Source organism: Sus scrofa, chromosome 5 (genome assembly GCF_054392235.1).
Source record: "Sus scrofa isolate SSC_HxYL_T2T_F1_AM1 chromosome 5, Sscrofa_HxYL_maternal_Yorkshire_Landrace_v2.0, whole genome shotgun sequence".
NCBI classification, from domain to species: domain Eukaryota; kingdom Metazoa; phylum Chordata; class Mammalia; order Artiodactyla; family Suidae; genus Sus; species Sus scrofa.
The window spans coordinates 39,160,897-39,187,420 of record NC_139387.1 but is presented as its reverse complement, the minus strand read 5'-3'; the positions used below and the strand labels follow the sequence as shown (position 1 = coordinate 39,187,420).

At 38.1% G+C, this 26,524-nt stretch overlaps 1 protein-coding gene and 1 pseudogene across 8 annotated transcripts in view; one reads left to right on the top strand and one right to left on the bottom strand.

Moving 5' to 3' along the window:
* LOC110260703 (tetraspanin-8) overlaps positions 1–26,524 on the top strand; it is a 286,588-nt gene that overhangs the window by 217,120 nt on the left and 42,944 nt on the right. For 3 of the 8 annotated variants that reach the window (XM_084956363.1, XM_084956364.1, XM_084956362.1), the window contains 6 exons: positions 446–583; positions 2,815–2,889; positions 2,988–3,095; positions 7,400–7,534; positions 9,253–9,336; positions 13,454–13,598. In XM_084956363.1, coding sequence (XP_084812489.1) covers positions 446–583; positions 2,815–2,889; positions 2,988–3,095; positions 7,400–7,534; positions 9,253–9,336; positions 13,454–13,507 — 594 coding nt within the window. In that variant the 3' untranslated portion in view covers positions 13,508–13,598. Of the gene's footprint in view, positions 1–445; positions 584–2,814; positions 2,890–2,987; positions 3,096–7,399; positions 7,535–9,252; positions 9,337–13,453; positions 14,102–16,573; positions 16,625–26,524 lie in introns of those variants that run through there. The other 5 variants (XR_014803643.1, XR_014803642.1, XR_014803641.1 and 2 more) reach the window with 3 other exon arrangements.
* On the bottom strand, positions 24,205–24,555 carry LOC100155659 (large ribosomal subunit protein eL42-like; annotated as a pseudogene).

Below are 26,524 nucleotides of genomic sequence, written 5' to 3'. Positions count from 1 at the left end.
TTGAAATTCACTCATATTGTTGGGTCTATCAGTAGTTTTGAGGAACTTGGGCCTTATAATTTAAGTAATTAAAATGCAGTAAGAACAGGTTTTATGATGCTGTGTCAGGTACAAAACATAAAATAACCAAATCAAGACCACATCATGAATGAAACCACCAGTCCTAAGTTTTTTAAAATAATTGGTGTTTTGAAAGCCTATTGCATTTCTTCCATTCAACATCCAATATGTCATCTTGAAAAAGTATAAAATTGGAAGCACGATCTAGACAAGTAACAGCTCAATAGAATGTAAGCCCCTAGAAGGCAGGAATAGCACTGGATCATTGAGGTATCTCATGGTCCTAGAACAAGGTCTGACACATAGTAGGTATACAATGGGTATATGTTGAATAACAAACATCAAGAAAAGGAATTTTGTCATTAATCTCTTTCTAATTTTTCAGATTCTTGGTATTGGGGACTTGAACATTAACCCCTCTATTTCTATGAATATCTTGATTGCTGTGGGTGCTATTATCATGATGCTGAGTATCCTGGGATGCTGTAGTACCACGCAAAAAAACCGCTTCATGATGATTTTGGTGAGTTTTCTCAACAAATCTCAACACCCAGCCTTCAGCCTTCTGAAGATTATCTCCTATCTCCACTGTCTACCAAAAAGACTTGCCAAGGTTAATGAAACTCTCTCCTTTTTGTTTAGGAGGTTTGGTTGTGGAAGCTAATACATTTAGCTTAGATTAGAGGATACTGTGAGAGAAGACAAATTTTAGTCATTTGTTCATTCATTCATTCATTCAATTACTGAGTACCTGCTATGTGCCAGATACTGTGCTACAAGATATGAAGATAGTTAGAACCCATTAGGAAAGATTGACAAGTGAACAGCTATAGTGAAAGTGGCCCAAGAAGAGAGAGGTATTTTCAAGCCAGAAGCAGAAGTGAGTAAGATGTTTTATGGATGAAGGTGTGATGAGCTTTCCAGGGAGCTCAGAGAGCCTGACAGTCCAATGCTAGTATGTTTAGGGAATTATAAGTCCTTGGGTATGGCTAGAGAGTGGCCAAGGCTATTTTCAGGAAATGATGGAAAATGGGTCTGAGTGTGGATAACAGTCAAATCACAGTCCATGCTAAGAAAGTTGTAAAGGCACGAGATAATCAGACTTGTCCCTTAGAAAGCTTCCAGGAAGATAGATGGTGTTGGGATAACCCATAGATTCTCACTTTTTACACATATACAGTAGAAAATAATAAATGGATACAGAAAAAATATTGGAAATATCTGTGGAGTATTTACTAGATATAAATCCGACGTATAAGAGTTTCATTTTTGATCTTCTTTTTATGGTCACACCCATGGCATGTGGAAGTTCCCAGGCTAGGGATTGAATTGGAGCTGCAGCTGTGGTCCACAGCACAGCCATGGCAACACTGGATCCGAGCCCCCTCTGCGATCTGTGCTGCAGTTTGCATCAATGCTGGATCCTTAACCCACTGATGAGGCCAGAGATTGAATCTGCATCCTCACATAGATAGCATCGGGTCCTTAACCCACTGAGCTACAATGGGAATTATAAGAGTTTATTTTTTAAATTGAAGTATTGTTGACTTACAGGTTGTGTTAATTTCTGATGTACCACAAAGTGACTCAGTTACACACACACACACACACACTCACGCAAGCACTTTTTAAATTATTCTTTTCCACTATGATTTCTTACAGGACATTGAATATAGTTCTCTGTGCTATACAGTCAGATCTCATTGATTATTCCTTCCATGTATTATAGCTTACATCTGCTAATCCAAACCTCCCATTCCATCCCTCTTCCAAATCCTTCCCCCCTTGGCAACCACAAATTTGTTTTCTATGTCTATGAGTCTGTTTGTATTTCATGGATAGGTCATTTCTGTCATACTTTAGATTCCACATATAAGTGATATCATGTGCTATTTGTTTTCCTCTTTCTGACTTACCTTCACTTAGTATGATAATTACATCCATATTGCTGTGAATGACATTATTTTGTTCTTTTTAATGGCTGAGTAGTATTCCATTGTATGTATGTACCACATCTTCTTTATATATGCATCTGTCTATGGACTTTTAGGTTATTTCCATGACATATGAGAGTTTATCAGAGATCATCTAAACTTGTTTCTCTAGTAAAATAAGTATTGTGTCAGTCCCTGAACAAATATTTTTTAACTACTGGTTTATTATTACGTGGGAAGGTAGAGACAAAGTTTTAATGGGACTCTAATAGCATCCCTGGTTGCTTTTTGATTAAGTCCTCATTTGCAACTTGTGGACTTTAATTACTTGAGGAACTGTTTTTTTTTTTTTTTTTAAACTAATTTCTGGGATCCTTCAAAATTAGCATGCAGTGGATCCGAGGCAGATTTCAGGATTCTACATTTGTAACAGGACCGCAGGTGATTCTGATAGGGGTGGTTTTGAAGTCAGTTCTGGAGTTTGTTTTGAAGTTTAAGTTTGGCAAAGAAAGAGAAAGATAATATTCATATAACTTCATCTAAGTTTTCAAACTTCCCTCCATTTGGCATCATACTGATGCCTACAATCTTACCAATCTGTTTTAGTTTTAACCATTTTCCCTGGTCAGTCTTTGGAGCAAGTATTTCTGAGTAGAAATGGCCCCAAATTTGATTCTTGAGGAAAAAGGTGGAATAAATGAAAAGCGTGGTTAATACTCCAATTGTAACATCACCCTGACTTCAGAAAGAAACACTAGGCCAAAATGTCCCAAGGTGTTCCTGAATTTACTGAGTATAATAGATACTTCTTTTCTTTCAGTTTTTCATAGGATTGCTTCTGATGCTACTCCTGCAGATGGTGGCAGGTTTTCTAGGAGTTACTCACAAATCTAAGGTATGTACACGTTGATACTTGGTAATTTTGGAAAAGTCTGAAAAATTGACATGTTACCATTTGGCATGAATAATTTAACAATACTTTTGAATTTTCAGATTGAACATGCTATGAATGAGTCTCTCCCTGGTAATTTAAATCTTTTGACTTCCACAGATGAAAAAGGAAAAACATTCCAAAAAGCTCTTTTTAAAAAGCAAGACAAGGTAATTAGAATTTGTACGTTATTTAGAGAATTGGACATAATTCTATATTTACTTAATTTTTTTTTTCTTTTTAGGGCCGCATCAGTGGCATATGGAAGTTCCCAGGCTTAGGGTTGAATCAGAGCTGCAGCTGCCAGTCTGCACCACAGCCACAGAAATGCCAGATCTAAGCCATGTCTGTAACCTATACCACAGCCCACGGCAATGCCAAATTCTTAACCCACTGAGTGAGGCCAGGGATCAAACCCACATCCTCATGAATACTAGTCGGGTTTATTACCACTGAGCCACAGTGGTAACTCTCTACTTAATTTTTAATGGGTGAATTCCTTAAAGATTGAAAAAGTCTCCCTTTTGCAGATTTTGACTGATTATTCTGTCACCATGCAATAAGAAAAGCCCAGGACTATTTCTGACTTTCCCCCCCAGCTTCTAATGAAGTTGCAAAGCAGTTTAGAAGGACAGAGATTAAGAAGATATGTTTATGACAGATTAAGCCTCGGTTGAGCCAAATCAGTAATTGTTTTAATTTTTACCATTTAGGAGGATAATGTGTTTGGGATGCTTGAAGAATCTCTCTCTCTCTCTTTTTCTCTGCCTCCATGCCTGCCCTTCTCTCATAAAAATTCTTAATATATATCATTTATTGCTACTTGGTATGTACCAGGATTTGCCTTCAATAGCTCATTTAAGTCTCACAACAACTCTGTGAGATGGATAATACCATTATCCTCATTGTCTTTATGTGGTAGATGAAGAGATTATGACTTAAAGAGGTCTGACAGCTAATAAATGGTGGGGTTGGAATTTGAATGCAGATCTGTCTGACTTCTTTTTTGGTGTGGGGGTTGCACTATTGGCACATGGAAGGTCCGGGGTTGGGCATCAAACCCATGCCATTGCAGTGACCCCAGCCACAGCAGTGGCAATGCCAGATCCTTAACCCACCAAGCCACCAGGGAACTCCTCATTATTTTCAACCAGTACACTAGCCTCTCCCTCATGTATATATGCATGTCTGTATGTATTTACTTTGGCTGCTTCACTATCTTTAGGGTAAGTCAAAATGTGGGCAGGTATTGAAGGTGTTTTACTCTCTGGCTCCTACATAATAGTTTAATTTTACAGAATACTACTCCGTAAAGAAACCATTCCAGTCCAGCCAGATTTGTCTATATGGGATCTCTTAAACAATTCTGCCTTCCTGCTTTGCATCATTTCTCATCCTTGGAATCTACTTACTTCTTTTCTCTTTCCTTACAAATACTACATGTATTTTGAGGCGTGACTAAGATATTGCTTTGTGAAACTCTTCCCAACCACACCCTCTTTACTCAGAATTCCCATCATGTCAACTACATATAGCATTTATTTCATGCATGTCATAGAAATTCTCAGAATCTTAGAGGAGAGCTTGATTTTACAGGACATTTCACCTGCCTTCTCATTAACTGAAGTATTTTATATCTATGTTCATTCCCCCCTCTAATTAAATATTGAAGAGCTGAAAGGTTGCCAGTTTTTTTCCCATCCCATTGAATCCCCTTTACATCTAAGTCTGATGATTAAGTTCTTTCTTAATCTGAAACAAAATCTTCCTTCCTAGAATTTATATCATTTAGTCCTAGTTCTTCCTTTTGGAGTTTCAGAGAAAAAAAAAAAAAAACTGCTTCTACATATTGCAACTTTTCTTTGAAAATGGCTTCTTGTATGACTTCTAAAAGCTTTGATTTTCAAGTTGAAATGTCTCTGGTTTCTTGAGCTATTTATCAGATGACATTTTTTCCAGAGCATTCCCAGTTCTTATTTGGGAAGACTCCAAACTTATAAAAATGCATCATTTCCAGGAGCTAAAACCTGATATGAGTCAGTCCCTGTTTAACTTCCTGTGTTGTGCTTTTCCTAGCTCCCTCAGAGCTGCATTCTTTGATCCTCTCTCCTCCAGGACCATTCCCACTGTGGAGTCCAGATTAGACAAGTTTAAGGCAGGAAGAATTTAGGCAACTTGGTTTTTCCACTGGGTGGGACCGAGCATCCTTGATCTTCCCTGCCTATTGAGCTAGAATAAGATATATCACAGGTAACCACTGGGTCTCTGGGTTGGGTTCTGAGTCACACTTGCTGCTCCTTGACCTGGGTATCCAAGTCTTAGGGCCAACTATAGGGTTCTAAATGTTTTGTTTGTTGTAACCCAGTTGTGAGTTACTTCCATTCTTGTGCACCAATCCTGTGACTGAGGCTCCTTGTATTCATTGGGCTATGATTCTTTTTTATTGTTGATTTTGGGTCTTTTTCCCCTTTGCCCACCAAGGTTTTTTTTTTTTTTTTCTTTTTTAATACTGCTTCTTTGGAAAAAGACTTATGACAAATTCTTGCCAGGTAACCTGAGCCCCTAGCACACATAGAAAATTTGTAGATACTGAGTAGCTTTCTTTTTGGTTTTCAGGGGATTCCCACACAATTCTCTGCCAATGTACTAGTGGAATGTGCCTTCTTGGATTCTTGGTGATGATTATTTCTCTAGAGATTGTTGTATCATTCATTGCACAGTGCCTTCTTCATCCAGCTGCTATAATGCTTTCCACATGTCTGACCAACTTCTTCCCCAGCTGCTCCCACATCTGATCTGGTGACTAGATATTATACTAAGTTTACCTTTTCTACCTCCTGCCATATCTTCTGTAAGTGCATGTCTATGCCTTCCTAAGGAATATTGTATTCCAAAAATGGACCGATCTCTGACTGTATATAGTGGGACTTGTATTCTTTTTCATCTGGGGTGTCTATATCAATTAATATTATTCAAGATCATTTAATTAGAAAGAGGGAGCAATTATTTATGTATACCATGGAAATAAGAAAGGAGATTGTTTCAAGACTGTTGTCTTTGCTAATATTGATTGACCTTGGGACCATCTGAAATCTTCAGCTCTTTGTCTTGTGAATATCTATTGAGTCATATATTTGTGCAAGTAAATCTTTGAGCCAAAGCACAAGACTTTATATCTGCCACAGTTGGACTTGTTAGTTAAGGTCCATTGTTTGAACTATTTTTGGAACTTGACTCTGTTCTCCACTGTATTCATCATCACTCCCAGCTCTATATCAGCTATTGAGTTGAAAAGATACTTTCCATATCTTTATCTAAGTTATTGACATCAGTGTTGAACAGATCATGTTCATATGAGAGCATAATGGAAACAACAACACCACAAAATAAAAGCAATGATGACAGCTAACACATGTTAAGTACTTTCTATAGGCCAGGCATTAGGCTAAACACTTCATATCTTACATGTGTTTTCCATTTTTACCTTTACAACAAATCTATGAATTAGATACTGTCATTAGAAACTATTATTATCTGTAATTTACGGATGAAGAAACTGTAGCACAGAGAGGTTTAAGTAATGTGGATAATGCTGTGGTCACCCAGCCAGTAAGTGAATATCCTTTCAATATTCCAGCATTGCAATGCCTAGAAAACTACCCAATCTTGGTTCTGTTTTCTTCAGCAATTTTTTTTTTCTTTCAGCATGAAAAGTTTTCCTAATTAGGGCAAATAAGACAAGATGAAAAGTAATTGCTGCTCTTTCCTCTAATAATATTATGTGCTATTACTTAATTGAGCTTATTAGTTTCTTCTTTTTTTTTCTGCAAACATGACCAAAACATAACTTCCCTTAATGTTTCTCTCCATGTTTTGGTTCATTCTGAACATTAACCTCCCTCATATTTTTCTAAGAGTTTCATTATTAATTTTTACCCCTTCTCTTTTTCACACATGTCTATGTAAAATTCAGTCTTATGGAAGGCCCACTAAGCATCTTCTTTGGTCTTTGAGATGCCTCTCACTACCCCTTGCCACCATCCTCCAAAAGTGATAAGATCATGAGATGGAATCTCACTTTTTAAGCCTCTCATCCTTTTGAATGAAAGTTTTTTAAAGAGATCTTGACTCTCTCATGAACTGTCTGGAAGCTTCTTTCCTAAGATCTAGGAAGCATAAATCTGATTCTGCACCCCTCTTTTGTCACTAAAAACTAGGTGAGTTTTTTATAGTCTCACCATGTTACTCAGACTTTTGCATATGCAACTCTATTTCTCCTTTATTAAAGTCAGAAATGGAAGATTTCTTCATTTTTGCTTCTGCATTCAGAGAGGTAGGTTAGGTGACTTACATGATATTTTAGGATAAGAAACGTCTTAATAGGGGAAGTTTCAGAAGAGTGTGATTCAGTATTATTGACAGTGTTTTTATCTTATCTAGTGACTGTTTTTCAAATCTACTTTTCATCAAACAGTTAAAGTGCTGTGGTTTGGTCAATGGAGCTTCTGATTGGGGAAATAATTTTAAATACTTTTCCACATCATGTGAATGTCCAAGTGCATCAGATTCTTCTTGTACAAGTTATAATGGAAAAACTATTTACAAACAGGTGAGAACAAATGAAGCTTGGCACAATAAATGATTCCGTTTTTTGTTGTTTTTTTTTTTTCACAAAGTCTCTACAGACTATTAAATTGCAGCAATTACAATGGGAATCATGATATAAAAGTTCCAGGAATTCCTCAAATTAAAAAAAAGGCTTATTTAAAGATAAAAACATATATAAAAATAAGAGCATTTTATTTCTTCTATACATAGAAGACTATGTATAGAAGACTTCTATACATAAAATACTCAACATGTATACCCATCATGTATACTCAACTTATTAATTTTTATATTCCCCCATTCTCCTCCTTATGTAATTTTAGTGACATAATATCCACAAGGAAGAGGGAGTAAATATGATATAAACAATATGTAGTTTCCACTTAGGAAAATGAGGAAATTAGTAAATTAAATTGCAGATTATTATCTACCTCCTGTTAAAGATTCAACTCAAGGTGATTTTTGTCACAATAGATTTAGAAAAGCCTTAACTAGCATTATCCTGAAAAAATAAAAGGTATTCCCTCCAAAGTCACACATAATTCAGCCCAAGATGGGCTTATAGCTGCACCAGCTTCCCCAAAGGAACATCATAAATTCATAAAATACTTCCATCTGTCTTGTGTCATTTGCAAGAAGTTTGGAAAAATAAGAAATCTGGAATGACCATAATTCACATTTTTCCCCTCCCTTTTGCCAAGATAACCTGGTTATCTAAAGAGAAAGGGAGGAGAAAACACCTCTAATGTAATGAATTTAACTCAGTAGATACCATTAATCTCATAGTCAATCTTAAATGATATAATAATTTCCTCTAATATTTACCATTTTGGAGCAGATGAGAATGGAGAAACCCATTACACTCAGGAATTAAGGAGAAAAGACTGTCTTAACCTCATACAGACTTCTGTTTTATTTAAAAATAGCAGTATTTTCTTAGCCCTTTGCACGTAAAAGACTATCATAAGGATGATATATTTTCTGGCAGTACAGACAATACCACTATTAAGTTGTATATTATTTTTCCATTCTAAAAATTATTCATAGAATTTATAATTGTTGAAATTTTCAGGTCTGGTCTAAAATACTTTAAGCTTAGAATTTCATGCTGGGTTAAATAAATGTTTAAAACTATGGCAGAGAGACAGATTTCTAAATTCTCTCTCTCTCTCTCTCTTTTTTTTTTTTTTTTTTTTTTTGGTCCAAAGTAAGGGCATGACAGTGGGCATAATGATTTTTTTTCCTTTTTAAGATAAAACTAACCTTGAATCATATTATTAAGGGATTTTTGAAAAAACGTTATTTTAAAAATGAAAATCTGCACTATATTTAGTTGAATCCTCAACCTGGGAACTGTCTGCTACAGATTATGAACCTAAAAAAAAAAAACAAAACACAGTCAAGGTGATGACAGCTCTAAAATGGACAGTCAGAAGTTAGGATAAGATGATTATTTATAACTAAATATCCATAGGTTCAGCAGTTAGGTAGTTGAAACAAAACTTTGTTTCTCAAATGCTTGCTAATGTATGAACAAACCACAGAGTTATAACCTTTCAGAGAAGGGAAGTGCTTAGGGTGGTGGGAATAATCTAATTCCTTTTTGTTGAGTATGTTCCTTGATAGTAATGTAAAAAGTCAACCCAATGAGTAGAAATTTGTACTAAAATAAGGTCAAAATTCAATTAAAGGTAACTTCTCATGTTTTGTTGTTAACAGCCATGCTTTTCTTTGATAAGCAACTTAGTTTCGAAAGGTTTCTCGATAGTCATTGGACTAGCATTTGGAGTGGCAGCTGTTGAGGTACAGTATCATCTTGAATCATTAACTCTTCGTTTGTTCCCTTGTTTATTAATTTTTTTAATAAATATTTATGATGAGCCAAATATAAACCAGATGCTTCAGAAAAGCACTGGTTACCAAGTGCCCAAGGCCTAGCATTGGCCTTTATTGGCCTTGGGTCTAAGGGAGTGGATTACAGCCTTAGGAATTTAACAGGGCTCAGGCAATTATTTCTGAATGATCTCTCTCCTTGGGGGAAAAATTGAATTAACTTCTACACAGTTCTTTGTCCCAGATATCCTTTTCCCGTTGAAAACTAGCACAAGGGTTAATGTTTTCTGAAGCACAAACAAAACCAAAATACAAGCTTTACAATTTCTTATCTCTCTTCCTGATTTTGAAATAGAAAATAAAAACTGAGTTCAAGAGTGTGGGGAGCTATTTTCCTACTGTTTCATTCTAGAGAAATCTAACAAGTTTTAAAAACTAGACAGCTGAGTTTGATTTTCTCACTGTAAGGACTAGGACTCATTTGAAGTTTTTAAGGAAGCTCTGCTTGAAGTTTCTGCATTTATTCTCATCAATTTGATTATTGACTATGAAAAAAAAAATCCTGTGTAGAATTTTTATCTTGATGGACTCTCCTGGCATGATTTTTTTTTCAGAACGGCCTGAAATTCTTTGCAGAAAAGATGAAATAAAACTGTTTTAAGGAAGTGCGTTTTGAGTCATTCCAGATCTTAGTTAACTTAGTTAATTTAATCTAGTGAGTCACATTCACTCATAACCCTATGTCAGGGCAACGGCAAGAATCCTAACGATGTGAACTGTCTCCGGCAAGAATCCTAACGATGTGAATTTCTCCTAGTTAATGCCTCTGTGGGCTGGTTTGCTCAGCTAAGTGACTTCTGCTTCACTCTCATGAAATGTGGTACAATGTTCTTGGGTTTTCTGGTAGCTTTTACCTCTTAATTGTGGCACATCACTGTCAGGAATTTTAGCAGGGATTGAAGCAATTTAGTGTTCTAAATGGTTATTTAGGTTACTGGTAGAATTTCCCAGCCAAAAGAGAAAGAGTCAGAACTGTGAGCAGCAAATTGGGCTGTTACGTGTGACTTCCTTGTAGCTCAAAGAAATAGGTTTAAATAGGAAGCATTCTCTGTTGGTGGATGTGGCTGTCTTTCTTTACATCTGATATATGACCCAAGTCAACTGGTGCTGTGAGTTAGGTCTGTTTATCTCAATTCTGCCCATTGTGAAATGTCCTTTGTTCCTCTGCTTTGTATTTTGACTTTATACTAATTTAGAAATATGGGTTAATGACAGTGGAGGTGAGTGAGAAATCACACACATATTCACACATCTATAAATGTGTCTTACACACGTATGTTAAGACACACGTATGTTAGACTTTATTTTATCTTTTTTTACCCTTTTTATCTTTTCTTTTCCTTTCTTTCTTTCTTTCTTTCTTTCTTTCTTTCTTTCTTTCTTTCTTTCTTTCTTTTTTTTTTTAGGGCCACCCCCATGGCATACGGAGGTTCCCAGGCTAGGGGTTGAATCGGAGCTGCAGCCTCTGGCCTACACCAGAACCACAGCAACACCAAATCCGAACTGTGTCTGTGACCTACACCTCTGCTCATAGCAACACTGGATCCTTAACCCACTGAGCGAGTGAGGTCAGGGATCAGACCTACGTTCTCATGGATACTAGTCAGATTCGTTTCCACTGAGCCACAACTACGGGAACTCCAATATGTTAGTAGATTTTACATGAGCAGACTTAAATGAAGGAGTCAATGTAAGCGTCAAATTCCATCTTAGACTCAAATTCAGATAATTAACTTTGGCTGCAATCCACAGATGCTTTTAAGAAGCTTCTCAAAATCAAAGTCAGTTAAAATAAGGTCATATTCAGCTGGAAAGATTGATGTCTCTCATATCACAGGCAAAGGCATTGCCGAAAATCTAAAGACAGCTAATGGAAAATGCTATTATAAGAGGAATAGCGTTTCAGTATTTTGTGAAATTGGGATACTCCATGTGTTTGTTTATATTTAGATATGCTATTGGTTGGTCTAAAGATATATATGTATATGTATATATATATATATATATATATATATATATACACACACACACACACATACATATATATGGAAATATCTTACTAAATACCTCTCATAGAGTAATTTACAGGTATAGAATTTACATAGTAATATCACAAAATATAACCATTTTTTGAGTTATGCTAGTTAAATTAAGTATGATTTCTAGGCAGTATGTAGATATGATAGTTAGATCAAAGAATTGTTTAAAACATTTTTGTTCACTCTTTCAATCAAAAACCTGCCCTCCCTCTGGGATTTGAAGAGAAAAAATCGTTTTATGTTATCTCTCATTTTTTTAAAAAAAAAACTTTGGAAATAATCTTTTGATAGTCTACGAAAATGAATCCCCCCAAAACATACATCAATCTGTTTGACAGTCTTAATACTAGTTGTCCAACACTTTGGCCCATCTACATTTTCTGTTTCCCAACTTTAAATTTGAGAAAACAGAAGGTCCTGTTGTGGTGTCACGGAAACGAATCCGACTAGGAACCATGAGGTTGAGGATTCGATCCCTGGCCTCGCTCAGTGGATTAAGGATCTGGCGTTGCTGCGCGCTGTGGTGTAGGTCGCAGACATGGCTTGGGATCCTGTGTTGCTGTGGCTATGGTATAGGCCGGCGACTGCAGTTCCAATTAGGCCCCTAGCCTGGGAACCTCCATATGCCTCGGGTGCGGCCCTCAAAAAGACAAAAGATGATAAATAAATAAATAAATAAATAAATAAATAAATAAATAAATTTGAGAAAGCATAAAGATACATAGACAGAAAAATCCTTCAAATAAATATTTCAAAGAATGAAACAGAAGCAAATAGCTCCCTGCAGAAAATATATTCAATATATAGGGAGATATCATATGAAAAAAAACACTGTCTGACATTACACCTTTAGTGCTGGTCTGTTTAGGCATAGGCTTTGATGGAGTGGGCTAGTAGATAAGCTGCTGATAGCTGCCTTATCCCACTGTTTTTCCCATTTTCTTTCTTCTTTCCTGATACTCATCTCCCATACTTAAGGCTTGGGACCAAGGACGAAGACTAAGTTGTAAAGTTTTCTCGAGTCATTCTAAAAGAATGACTTTTCCAGTATTCTGAATGAAAACCATTATTTTTGCCAGAGAATTGGTGCCAAGTTGTTGTTGTTGTTGTTGTTGTTGTTTTGTTTTTTTGGAGGGGAAGAAATCTGGGGCATCAGTTCTCATTTGAAATGCATTTCCAGGGCAGACTTAGTGAGCAGGATATCTCAGTAAAGTAGGAATGCTTGAGATGACTCAACATAAGTGGCATCTCTCACCCTTTCCCTGCCTCTCCTCAGAGGAGTCTGGGGGAAAGGAAACGTTCAATCTGCAAGCTCCTTTCCATCATTTTTAAGTCAAAACCACAGCATGCTACTTACCAACTGCAGAGCCAATTAGGGCAAGTTTGGGGGTCCCTCATTCTTGGGAGAGCCACTTAATGAGATGGAAATTATGTCCCAGATTTTCAGCTGTGCATTTTCACTTCAAAGGAAATTCCGGAATTGTGCCATTCCCCTTAGATTTAGAAATTTCTCAAGAAAAAAGTTACTTTTTTTCCTCCATTTCTCTTGGCAATGCCTAAAAAATATGGCGTGAGAAATTCTAGACTCCTTACATGGATGATCTAAACCAGGTCATCATAAGCATTTCATAGAAGCAGTAGGTATCTTTAGCCCCAGAGGCCTGAGCGCCCCAGAGTTCCAGGGCCATGCTGTACAGAAGGGTATGTGCGTTTCAGAAGGGTGGGTCACTCCAGTGGCAGCTGCTACTGCACAGTCAAATAGGGCCCTTTAGAGAGATTTAGTTGAAAACCCTGATTAAAACACAGAAATAATCAGGAAGATTTCTCAGTATTCTTTTGTCCCATCCAGTTTTCCAATAAGAGAGATGACTTAGATAAATAACATTAGAACTGTCAATAGCCAGTGTTTTTATATAAAGCATTCTATTTATAATGTGTCCAATGTTACCCCTTAAATTCCGTGTTAATTCTATTGTTTTATTTTCTAGATGCTTGGCCTGTTACTTTATGTTGTCCTATACTGCCAGACTAGGAAGACATAAATCTGTGGATGTGTCAAGTCATCATCAGTCAAACCCTGTGAAAATTTTGCCTTGGATTTGTAACTTTAAATATATGAGTACTGTCTTAGGAGCAGCTGTCCTATTTAAATGTGTCATTTAACTGGATTATAGATATCTTCCAGCCGTATTGAACATATTTAAGATTTCAGGGACACAAGGAAATACATGAATGTGCATTTTTCCCTCAAAACAGAAGTAACATTGTTGACACTGGAGCTTTTTCCTGTCTGATCACTGCACTCAGGTGGTACTGTGCTTAAAACGTTCGTCTGGAGCCACCCAGTGGAGTAATAATCTTCATCTCTAAGTAACAGGGCTATAGTTAGATACTCTAGGCTTTTCATCACTCTCTTTATGTGATGGATCAACCACTGGTGGTAAGATTGAATTAAGCCTTTTGTTGGAAGACTGAGAGTAGCCCAGTTAAATGAGTCACCATCGCATGTCTATTTACACCCATGTCTCCTAATGATAGCTCTTTTTCTCTCTGTTGTGAGGACAAGAAGATCTGAATGCTATCTTTCCAGCCACTGAATCTCTGGTAATCTCTGGATCTTCCTCTGGGACATTGCTGTAAGTGCTTTTATCTTTCTAGTTCTCACAGACATTTTTACATTTCACTTTGAATTGAGATATAATACATGTACAATAAAGTGAACGTATCTTAGATATTCAGTGCCTGGATAGTAAGCACTGACTCGATCAGGATATAGGACATTTCTAGCATGCCAGAACGCCTCTTCATCTTACCTCCCAGGGGCACGCTAGAGCTGGCTCTCGCTGATTTGCCAGAGTGGACTACGTACATATTCATCTCTTCCCAACTTCGAATCTGTCCAGTGACCTCACATTTGGTAACTTGAAACCCACCAAGGTGGGAGTGTTTAAGTATTTACATCAAGGACATTGGCAAATACTATAAAATAAAGGCCTTTTTTTTTTTTGAGTGCTGGTTGTTAAGCATTTACCAGGACATGCTACCCTTTGCAGAAAATACTTTCCCAAAGGTAACCATTCTTCTAATTTCTATGACCATGGATTTATTTTGCTTCTTCATGAACTTTCTATAAATAGAAAAGAAAGTCAGCACTCTGGCGTCTTTTGCTCAGTTTTGTCTGTGAGATCCATCTATATAGTTTCATGTTGCTCTACTTTATTCTCATTGCTATGTTAGTATTCGCAGTGTATTTATCCACACTCTTGTTGGTGGGCACTGGGGTTGCTTCCATTTTGGTGCTATTGTGAGTAAAGCTGCTATGAACATTCTTTTACATCTCTTGGTACCTATATGTACTCATTTCTGAGTAGACATGCAGGAGTGGAACTGCTTTGATTACGTATACTGTAATTAGATTTTGTAGAGTCTGTCAAGAAATTTTAGAAGGGTTGTACTAACCTATACCCATAGTAGAAAAGTATGATAGACTCAGTCTCCTTTTCTGAGGAGGAGGAGGAGGTAGTAGATCAAGACGATCAGAGTAACCAGCAAGGAGCAGGAACTTGGGGGAGCCCTGGGCTAGGTTAGGCATCCCCATTCTGTGCTCCCCTATTGCTGACAAATATAGCTATCCTTCTCAGCATGCACCATCTCCCAGGAGTTTCTCCCAGCGGAGGCTACACTTTTTTGTGTGTCTGTCTTTTTAGGGCCACACATGTGGCATGTGGAAGTTCCCAGGCTAGGGGTTGAATCAGAGCTATAGCTGCCAGCCTACACCACAGCCACAGCAATGCCAGATCCAAGCCACATCTGAGATGACTGCAGCTCACAGCAGCACTGGATCCTTAACCCTTAAGGATCGAACCCGCATCCTCGTGGATACTAGTCAGCTTTGTTACTGCTGAGCCACAATGGGAACTTCCAGAAACTGCATTTATTCTGTTTCATCTCATCACATCTTTATGAAGTAGATACTATTACTATCCTCATTTTTTTAGGGGGGAAAATAGAGGCCTAGAGAAGTTAGGTAATTTGCCTGGAGCCAGCCAATCCCAGTTGGTGGAACTGGGATTCAAACCTTGATATTGCCTCTCAAACCCTGGCTGTAGATCATGCTCTATCTGGCTTTTCCATAATATGTCTATTAATATACATGCCATATTTTATTATGATTACCTTCTCATGTCATTGCCTCTGTGCATATACTGCAATGTCTTTTTTTAAAAGTTTTTATTACTCAAATGAATTTATCACATCTGTAGTTGTATAATGATCATAACAATCTGATTTCACAGGATTTCCATCCCACAGCCCAAGCACATCCCCCCACCCCCAAACTGTCTCCTCTGGAGACCATAAGTTTTTCAGTGTCTGTGAGTCAGCATCTGTTCTGCAAAGAAGTTCAGTCTGTCCTTTTTTCAGATTCCACATGTCAGTGAAAGCATTGGATGTTGGTGTCTCATTGTACGGCTGACTTCACTTAGCATGATAGTTTCTAGGTCCATCCATGTTGCAAAAAATGCTGGTATTTCGTTCTTTTTAATGGCTGAGTAATATTCCATTGCGTATATGTACCACATCTTCTGGATCCACTCCTCTGTCGATGGACATTTAGGTTGTTTCCATGCCTTGACTATTGTAAATAGTGCTGCAATGAACATTGGAGTACATGTGTCTTTGCGAGTCATGGTTTTCTCTGGGTAGATACCCAGGAGTGGGATTGCTGGATCAAATGGTAGTTCTATGTTTAGTTATCTGAGGCATCTCCATACTATTTTCCACAGTGGTTGCACCAATTTACAATCCCACCAACAGTGTACTAGGGTTCCTTTTTCTCCACACCCTCTCCAGCACTTGTTTGTAGACTTTTGGATGATGGCCATTCTGGCTGGTGTAAGGTGGTACCTCAGAGTGGTTTTTGCAATGTCTTGAAGCTGTCGATTGTTCCTTATGTGTCTTTATGTCTGTCTAGTACCTATTGCAGTGCTTGGCTTAGATTTATTGAGAGCTTATTATATGCCTAAAGATAGTCTAAGAACTTTGCATAGAATAACCCATTTAATCCACAGCAGCCCACTTAGGCTAGTACTATTATATCTATTTTACAGGGGAGGAAACCAGAGCCTCATGAGATTGCATTTCCTTGGGTCACACAGCTGGTAAGTGGAGGAACTGTGAATCAATCTCCATTACTCAAAACCTGTGCTCTTTATGTTATATCATTTTGCCCTACCTGACAGTGCTGTTGGGAGACGTAGATTAGGAAATGAGTATGAACATACCTTTTGCATAGTCAGGCATATATTAAGAAAGTTCAGGGTAAATATTTTATGGTATCAATGATATAAAGAACTGTGTCAGTCAGGGCAGGCAGGAAAAAAAAATTCTGTATTTCAAATATGGAGAGAATACAGGGACTGTTGTTTTAGTTAGCTCAGGCTGCCATAACAAAATACCATAGACCATAGAGTGACTTAAACAACAGAAAATTTTCTCTCAGTTCTGGAGGCTGGAAGTCCAGGGTCAGGGTCCTTGCAGATTGAACTCCTGGTGAGAGCTCTCTTCCCAACTTGCAGATGGCCACCTGCTTGCTGTGTCCTCACATGACAGCAAGAAAGAGTGAGCTCTATAGTGTCTCAGCCTAAAAGGACCCTGATCTTAACAGATTTGGGCTCCATTCTCATGTCCTCATTTAGCTCTAATTACTTCCTTATTCCAAATACAGCCATACTGAGGGTTAGGGCTCAAACATATGCATTTGGAAGCGGGGGATGGGGGGAATGTGATGCAATTCAGTGCATAGCAACTGCTTGTACAGGTGATGGAAAAGGTAAGGAGCCAAATAGAATGGCAAGGGAAACTAGAGATTAGCAGGAGCAAGGAGTTGCTACTGCCATTAGAACTGGAGCGACAGAGAAAATGTATCAGAGCCCAGGATCTAGGGACACCTGGTGGAAGATGGAATCATGGCAGGGACCACCGAGGCAGGACTGTCTAGCATAAGTAGGAGCCATGAAGATGACTCAGAGGTTACTGTTAGAACAGAGAAAGGGAGAAATGCTCTGGCTTCTTCCCTCTTACTCACTCCAGTCTTTTACCAGTGTCTTCTCTAGGCTGACCTCACCTGGAAGCCAGAGAACAAGGAAGCCTGGGAAATGTAGTTTCCTCTGATACAGAGTGAAGTTGAGATAGCTGAGGATTGAACTGGAAAGACTGGGGAGACTGCCAGAGTAATTGGAGAGTTAGAGAGCAAGCAATCAAGTGCTGAACTTCTTGATTAAAGGGTGTGAAAGTTGTGCAAAGTATAACTGAACTTAAAAAATTTCATGGGAGGGAGTTCCCTTGTGGTGTAGTGAGTTAAGGATACAGTGTTGTCATGGCTGTGGCTTGGGTCGCTGCTGTAGCACAGGTTCAGTCCCTGGCCCAGGAACTTCCACATGCTGTGGGTGCAGCCAATAAAAATTTCTTGTGAAAACATATGAAGTTTCCTGGATTCTTTCTGTCTTGATGAATATATAATACGTTTTAGAGATAGAGAGGACTTTAGAGCAGTTGTTTTTAACTGGGAGCCCTTTGCCCCGCAGGGGATATTTGGCAATATCCGAAGACATTTTTGGTTGTCACCGCTAGGGTGGAAGGGGAGTGTTACTGGTATCTAATGAGCAGAATCCAGGGCTGCTGCTAAACAACCTGCAATGTATCTGTTTATCTATCGTGTGTAATCGGTCACTCTGCCTTGGTGATACTTTTCTCGTATCTTCTCTCTCCCTCTTCCACTAGCCCCAGTTCAAGTCATCATCATTTCCCTCTAAGATCATTGCAATAATCTCTCGAGTTTTTCTTCTTTTTATTGTTTTCAAATCCACTCTCCGTTGTGCCACAGGAATAAATAACATTTCTAAAAGTCGAATGTTGTCATGTTGCTTTACTCTCTCTCAAGTTTGGAATTGACTACAAGGCTCTTAGTAAGAACTAATTCCACTTTTCCCTACTCATTCCCAGACACTGCTCCCTTAGCACCCCATGACTCTTCAATTTTATGTTCTCCTACTATCCCTTCATATCTTTGCCGTGCTGCTCCCTATGTCTGGAATGACCTTAGTAGGCTTTTGGTTGAATTCCTTCAAGGTCTGGTTCAAATGTCAGTAAAGCTTTTCTGGATTCATGGGGACTGAATTAATTTTTCCACTCATCTGCATTTCCCCATAGCACATTATATTTAACTGCTCCTTATTCTAATGTATTTTGCCTAGTTTTTCTTGCCTCCATTTTATTATAAGCTTCATGAAAATTCCTGAGCTCCTGAATAAAATTTGTTCCCCATGTCCTGGCAAGCTACCTACGAGGTATTAGAGGCTCAATAAGTATACATTGTCATTAATATCACTGGGTCCATTTGAAGAAAGCTGTCTATTCTTACTTTATAAGCTCTTTCATAGATTATCAACATTTTTATAATTATAATAAAATTATTAAGACATATAGTACTTATTATGTACTTATTAGGTTTAGTAAATTGCCCAAAATTAATGGAGCTGGGATTCAAATCCTGTTACCCTGGCTTCACAGCTTATATTCTTTTATTTATTTATTTATTTATTTATTTGTCTTTTTGCCTTTTCTAGGGCTGCTTCCCACGGAATATGGAGGTTCCCAGGCTAGGGGGTCTAATCGGAGCTGTAGACACTGGCCTATACCAGAGCCACAGCAACACGGGATCCAAGCCGAGTCTGCGACGTACACCACAGCTCACGGCAATGCTGGATCCTTAACCCACTGAGCGAGGCCAGGGATCGAACCTGCAACCTCATGTTCCTAGTCGGATTCATTAACCACTGCACCACGACGGGAACTCCGCATAGCTTATATTCTTAAACCATAATACTATAGCATCTCTCTTGGAAAAAAGCTGATTTGTTTAAGAAACAGAGTTTTAGATTCTTTCTAGATTAGCAAAATTGCTGAGGGTAATACCTGAACAGTAGTGTATGTTGACATATTGCCATAAACCCAGGTAGAGACGCCTCCTTTCCTTCAGCCTTGTGCACACCCCATCCTAACATTTATCACTCTGTATTTCAAGGCTTTGTTTCCATGCATACTGCTGTTATCTGTTTGGGAACAACTGAGGCAAGAAATTTCCCTTTTTTAAAATTTCTGTCCTATCCATACATAGCATAGTACCTCCTCACAGATGTTTACGCAGCCAATGTTTATTAAATAAAAGATATTTTTCATTTTTAAAACCATTAAAATTGCCACATCCATTTTTGAAAGTTGACAAGTCCTATGACTTACAGCCAATTAACTGGACTCCAAAAGATACCTGGAAATTAAAATATCCTTTCTCCTGAGAAGAGTTTATTTAGTTACTACTTTGATCTCGTCTTTCTATTACAATGGGTGATGATTAAGACCTAGGAGTCTGAAATCAGATTTGTTCAAGTTCTAATCATGGCTTCACTACTTAGTAGTTGAGTGATCTTAGACATGTTGCTTTCTCTGTGCTTCATCTAAAAACCAAGGTTAAATAAAAAACTCTATAGTGCTATTGTGAGATTAAATAAGACCACCAAGACATGCAAAATATTTAGAACATATGCTACGGTCAGTACTCAATAAGTCTTAGTAGCTATAATATCTTCATTATTATAAGAATAAGTAGACCTAGGGAATTCACTCATGGCTCAGTGGATTAAGGACCTGGCATTGTCTCTGCATCAGTTCAGGTCACTGCTGAGGCATGAGTTCCATCCCCAGCCCAGCAGAGTGGCTTAAGGATCCAGTGTCGCTCCGGCTCAGATTTGATCCCTGGCCCAGGAAGTGTCATATGCTGCAGGTGCAGTAGAAAAAAAAAAAAAAAAACAAAACCTAGCATTAGCATTTAAACACTCACACTCACTTATCAAGTTTTGTTTCTGATTACGAAGCTTCTTTATACTTCAAAGAAAGTTTGGGGCCATCAAGGAATTCATCCTCAAAGATCTGAATTTTTGAAATGTATTTTGACACCAGCTCCTCCACAGGATGATAAATCTGCTTAGAATCTCTTTTCAAGACTGCTATCCAGCAGTCATGTGTTAAGCTATGAACCAAAAAAAAAAAAAAAAAAAAAAAAAACAGGGAAGGGATAGTGAGCCAGGAACTGAGCTGCATGGAATGACAGACAGTAAATGAAAAGGGATGTAATCCGGAATCATCGTGATGTTAAACAGCACGCATTTAGTGGAGAGAAAGCTCAGTCAGCTTTGCTGGTAAGGTGAGACCCGATTAAGTCATGTCTATTTAATACAATCTGAGCATCAGTTGTGGCAAATCCAAGAGCAATAACTAACTGAGGTGAATATAACGTTGCACCTGGCTCAGGATATCTCCAAGAGTAATTTGTGATACTATTTCAAGTGATTCCAACAGAACATGCTGTTCTCTGTAGAAATATGATTTTGGAAAACAGGTTAGGGGTCATGGCAAAATGTGAAATGGAAATGGTCAAGAATGTTATCAACATGCAAGAAATCATTAATAAGTGCATAACTGGAAGCTGTAATAACTGGCAGTTGGACCTCTTTTTTTAATAACCAAAAAAATATGCTTAATCTAGAGACAAGCCAGTCAAGAAAACGAAGCCCAATAAGTACTCTCAAATAAAATGAATATCAAATGTGTATAATGAGCATTAGGATGTGGTGAGTACTTGTTGACTGGGGAAAAGCAGAGTCTCATGGGTCTGGAACTGGATCTGTCAGGCTGTGGGCCTGGCTTAGTACGGTACTGGCTAACCCCTCAATACCTTTTTCATCCTTATTAATTATCCCTCAGTGGTTTAAAATTCTGGACTTTGGAAAGTACTTTCCAAAGAGCTAAAGATCTGAAAATCCTTAGATAGAAAGAACAAATTTCTGATGGAATAATCAGTTTTTTTTGGGAAGCATCCAGCCATAAAAAGTCTAAAAATATCTTGGAAACAGCATGTACTTGAGACATATAAGGCAGAAATTCCATTTTCCTTACCTGCTCAGATTACTCTTACATGTAATTATCCTATATCTATATGCTTAGTAGGTAGTAATGTGTGTCCTGATTAAAGAACTGAGAAATTTGTACTTTTTAGTTCAGGGAAGGGGAAGAAGAAGGAACAGTGTTAGGATTATGAGACTACCAAGACTCCAAAGAAGAATGGCTGTTCAAATAATCTCTTCCGAGATGGCTAGATTAAACTGCAATGTTGTATTACCTGTTGTGAAAAAAAATGTTGGTCAGATAACTAAAATTCCTTTGGGAACTCATCCAGTCCTCTTAGGAAAAGGAAAGACCAGGTCATGTAGAGGAGGAAATTGGGGCAGGCACCGCTATCTATTTAGTAGATGCCAGCTATCTGTCAGGTTCAAGGCTGGGGCGCTTAACATACTTTATTCCAATTGACATCTCAATACCGATGCCTGGATCCTATCTCTAGAAATTTGGAGTTAATTGGTGATTAGGATGCAGTGCAGTTGAGAACCATGTCCTTGGAGGAGTTCGCTGAGCACCATTTTCTGATCCCCAGTACCTCTGATACTGTGCTGTCGAATTCCATAAATTCTCCCGCATTCCCTCAGAACTCTTGCATGCCGCTTGGAGTAAGAGGATCACCTTGAACACACTCAGTGATTCTTAAATAGTTTCTGTCCTTGAGCCTATGGACAAACCTCATAAATTCAACATTAGGTTTTCCATGAGTTTCATCTCAGCCTTAATTCAGAGTAGAAATTGGGGCAGTTGATCAAGTTCTGCCTTCCTAAAAAAGTAGCTCTATTAATTCATAGCTGTTATCTCCCCAGTGTCCTATAGCACATAAGGGACTGAACACTGTTGCTTTGAAAGCAGCAAACATTCTGTCTTCTATTGTCTAATGTGGAATGATTGTCTCTTTTTTTAGACTTGAATCTTTGCCTCAGGTGAGGCTGTGGAGTAAGTTTACGCAGCCTGTGTTATAAAGTCTCCACTGTTTGGCTTAGATGGGCTGATGGCATGTGTCTTTCCTGAGATTTGAACTACACTTCCACACCCCACCCCAGATCCTCCCACCCTCATGCATTTACTGAGTTTTTGGTCCAAAGACTTCTGTGAAGCTGCTCACATGCACAGTCCTGCCTCTATGAAACAGCCACTAGCTTGCAGACTTCTGTGAAGCTGCTCACATGCACAGTCCTGCCTCTATGAAACAGCCACTAGCTTGCAGCCACTAGCTGCTCACATGCACAGTCCTGCCTCTATGAAACAGCCACTAGCTTGCAAAATGGCCAGAGGTAGCATCACCTGCCAAACTGCAGCAGTTAAATTCCAATCACACCATGGCACAGCCCTCTGGCATACTGTAAGTAAGACTTTAGGAACTGCCATAGGGACCTCCTTACCCACGTTCAAGTCCATGGTCCATGGATCAAAGCTCTGCAAAAGTGTTATTTTGGTCTATAAGTGCTACTTCCAGTTTTATTTCTCAGTGTTCAAAGTACATACACCAAAGGGTTTGAGATGACATTCCCCAAACTATAAAATATACCCACAGAGTGAGCTATCTGACATGTATGCTAGCTTCCAAAGGGGAAAAGGAGGAATTAAGTCAAGTAGGCCCAGTTTATTCATTTCCAGTTTCCCATTAGATAAATCACTCTACCTTCCCTGGGGAGGGGAAGGGCTGGGGAAGGCATGCTGAGAGACTTCTAGGGTTAAACTAAGAGAAATTCCTGAATATGCAAGAAAAATAAGATATGGAGAAGAAGCACTTCTCCCTAACAATGCTAGTTTGAAAGAATATTTATGTTTATTTCAAAATTTTTATTTTTTTATTTTTTACTTTTTTAATTTAAATTTTTAAAAATTTATTATGGTTGATTTACAATGCTCTGTCAATCTCTGCTATACAGCAGAGTAACCCAGTTATACATATATACACTTTTTTTTACGTTATCCTCCATCGTGTTCCATCACCAGTGATCAGATATAGTTCCTTGAGCAGAATCTCATTGCCAATCCATTCCAAAGTCAATAGTTTGCATCTACTAACCCCAAACTCCCAGTCCCTCCCACTCCTTCCCCCTCTCTCTTGGCAGTCACAAGTCTGTTCTCCATGTCCATGAGTTTTTTTCTTTTCCTTTGTGCCCTATATTAGATTCCAGATATAAGTGATATCATATGATATTTGTCTTTCTTCTTCTGACTTTCTTCACTTAGTATGAGAATCTCTAGTTCCATCCACATTGCTGCAAATGGCATTATTTTATTCTTTTTTATGGTTAAGTAGCATTCCATCATGTATTGTACCGCATCTTCTTAATCCATTCATCTGTGGTTGGACATTTATGTTGTTTCCATGTCTTGGCTATTGTGAATAGTGCTACAATGAACATAGGGGTGCATGTATCTTTTTCAGTGAATGTTTTGTGTAGATATTTGCCCAGAAGTGAGATTGCTAGATCATATGGCAGTTCTATATTTAGTTTTCTGAGATATCTCCAGGCTGTTTTCCATTGTGGTTGTACCAATTTACATTCTCACCAACAGTGTAGGAAGTTTCCCTTTTCTCCACACCCTCCGGCATTTGTTATTTGTGGACTTACTAATGATGGCCATTCTGACAGATGTGAGTTGGTACCTCAGTGTAGTTTTTTTGTTTGTTTGTTTGTTTGTTTTTTGTTTTTTTTTAATTTTTTTTAAGGATATCACTGTATTCTCAGACAGGCATTTTCCCCCCATGGCTTCAACACTTTCCTCTCAAATATAGAATACAAAAAATTCTCAAAGCTTAGAACTGGATCACTTGGCCCTTTCTCTTCTTATCTCTGCTTGCATCTCTTAATGGCCAGCATCCTCTTGGATCTGCAGTTGGGCTCAACATATTCAAGCCTCAGCACAATCTTCTTTGTGGTTTCATCCTGCTTCCAGAAAATTGGCTTTGTTTGCCCACCATAGCCACTCTGTTTCCTATCATAGCACCTCTTTCCCTGGGCATAGAGGGAATCCTTGCCCTTCTTATACTGGGTCACTTTGTGGGGCTGCTGCTTTCCATACTTCTTACAGAAAGTCCTCCAGTTTTAGGTACGTTGACCATCTTTGCAACAGAGGTGTTTTCACGATGAAAACAGAAAAACTGGTGTCCACATTCCCCATCTCGCTCTACTCAAACCTCACCAGAAAGGGAGGAATAGGCTCAATGCAGTTTTGATTTGCATTTCTCTAATAATTAGTGATGCTGAGCATTTTATTTATTTATTTTTAGGCTTAAATTATTTTTTCCAGTTTTATTGAGATATAATTGACATACAGTCCTGTATAAGTTGGAAAAATATTTGTTTTAAAATCATATTATTTTAAGCTTCTTGAAGAACGGTATACATTCCAAAAATTTCTTACACGTATGAGGATTTTAAAACATGTCCGCAAATTCTCTGCTACTCCTTCTTCCAAAGGTAAAGCCCAATTCTGTTCCCCTTGATTGTGGGGACCTAGTGACTCACTTCTAATGAATAGAAAGTTATGGAAGGAACAGCATGTGACTTCTGAACACAGGCTATAAAAAACATTGTGGCTTCCCCCCTGCCCTTGAGGAAGGCCCTATCTGGAGGAAATGAGATGCCAGGGTGTGAGGACACTCCAGCAGCCCTATGGAGAGATCCACATGGTGAGGAACTGAGTCCTTTTGCCAACAGCCTGTGAGTGACCCATCTTAGAAGCAGATCTCCTAGCCCCAGTCAAACCTTCAGATGACTGCAGTCTCACTAAACAGCTTGACTCTCTTTATGAGAGATCCTGATCCAGAACTACTCAGTTAAGCCTTTTTCCTATTTCTGGCCCAAATATATTGTATAATATAATACTTATTTATTGTTATTTCAAACCTCTAAGTTTTTTTTTATTTTTTATTTTTTTGTCTTTTTTTTTGCTATTCCTTGGGCCACTCCCGCGGCATATGGAGGTTCCCAGGCTAGGGGTCGAATCGGAGCCGTAGCCACCAGCCTACATCAGAGCCACAGCAACGCATGATCCGAGCCGTATCTGCAACCTGCACCACAGCTCACGGCAACACCAGATCGTCAACCCACTGAGCAAGGGCAGGGACCGAACCTACAACCTCATGGGTCCTAGTCGGATTCGTTAGCCACTGCGCCACGACAGGAACTCCTCCTCAAACCTCTAAGTTTTGAGTACTTGGTTCCCCCCAAAAATCAGCAAGTGTGCTGATCAAAGAATTTTCAGAAACTGAACTCCCTAGTTCTCAGATCAAGAAACAGAACATTATTTCACTACTTCCATGATTTTAGAAGTCCCTTTTCTGTTTCCTTCTAGTTATTACCCTCTTCCCTGAATGGTAAGTATAATTCTAACTTTTAACAGCATACTTTTTTCTTTTTTTGGGAATAGATCAGTTAATACTACTTTGTGTCTGGCTTTTTTTCACTCTATATTATATTTATGAAATTTAGCCACATCTTTTTAGTGTAATAATAGATGATTAATTTTTATTCTATGTAGTTTTCCATCATATACATATAAAAGTATTTACCACAAGCATATATTATTTATTAATTTTATTTAATAGTTTTTTATAGCCACATTTTAAAATAAAGTTTTACACTTGGCAGTGTAGGTGAAAGTATAATCACCACTTTCTTTCCCATCTTGAGAGGGAGATGTTTGCTGTTGGTTTTGGATTCAGATGGATCTGACTTTGATATTTAGTTTGTCAGTTCTTTTCTGTGTGTATGTGCGTGCTTTTGAAGACATTAATGAAAGACATATACATGTATTAATCTATCCATAAATATATATAATATACAAAGTTATATAAACATATTCCACCAAAGGAACAATGAGAAAAATCGTATAATTTATCTCCACAGACACCAAAAAATTTCTTAAGTTAAATACCCTTTCCTGAAAAAAACAGAACATAATAAAATAGAAATTCTAGAAATTGCCGTAGCATGTTCCACCAGTTCAATGTCTTAACAAAGACATTCAGGAAAATCAGTGCTAAAACTAATATATTTAATAACAGAATTTGCAAAGGAAACAACGTA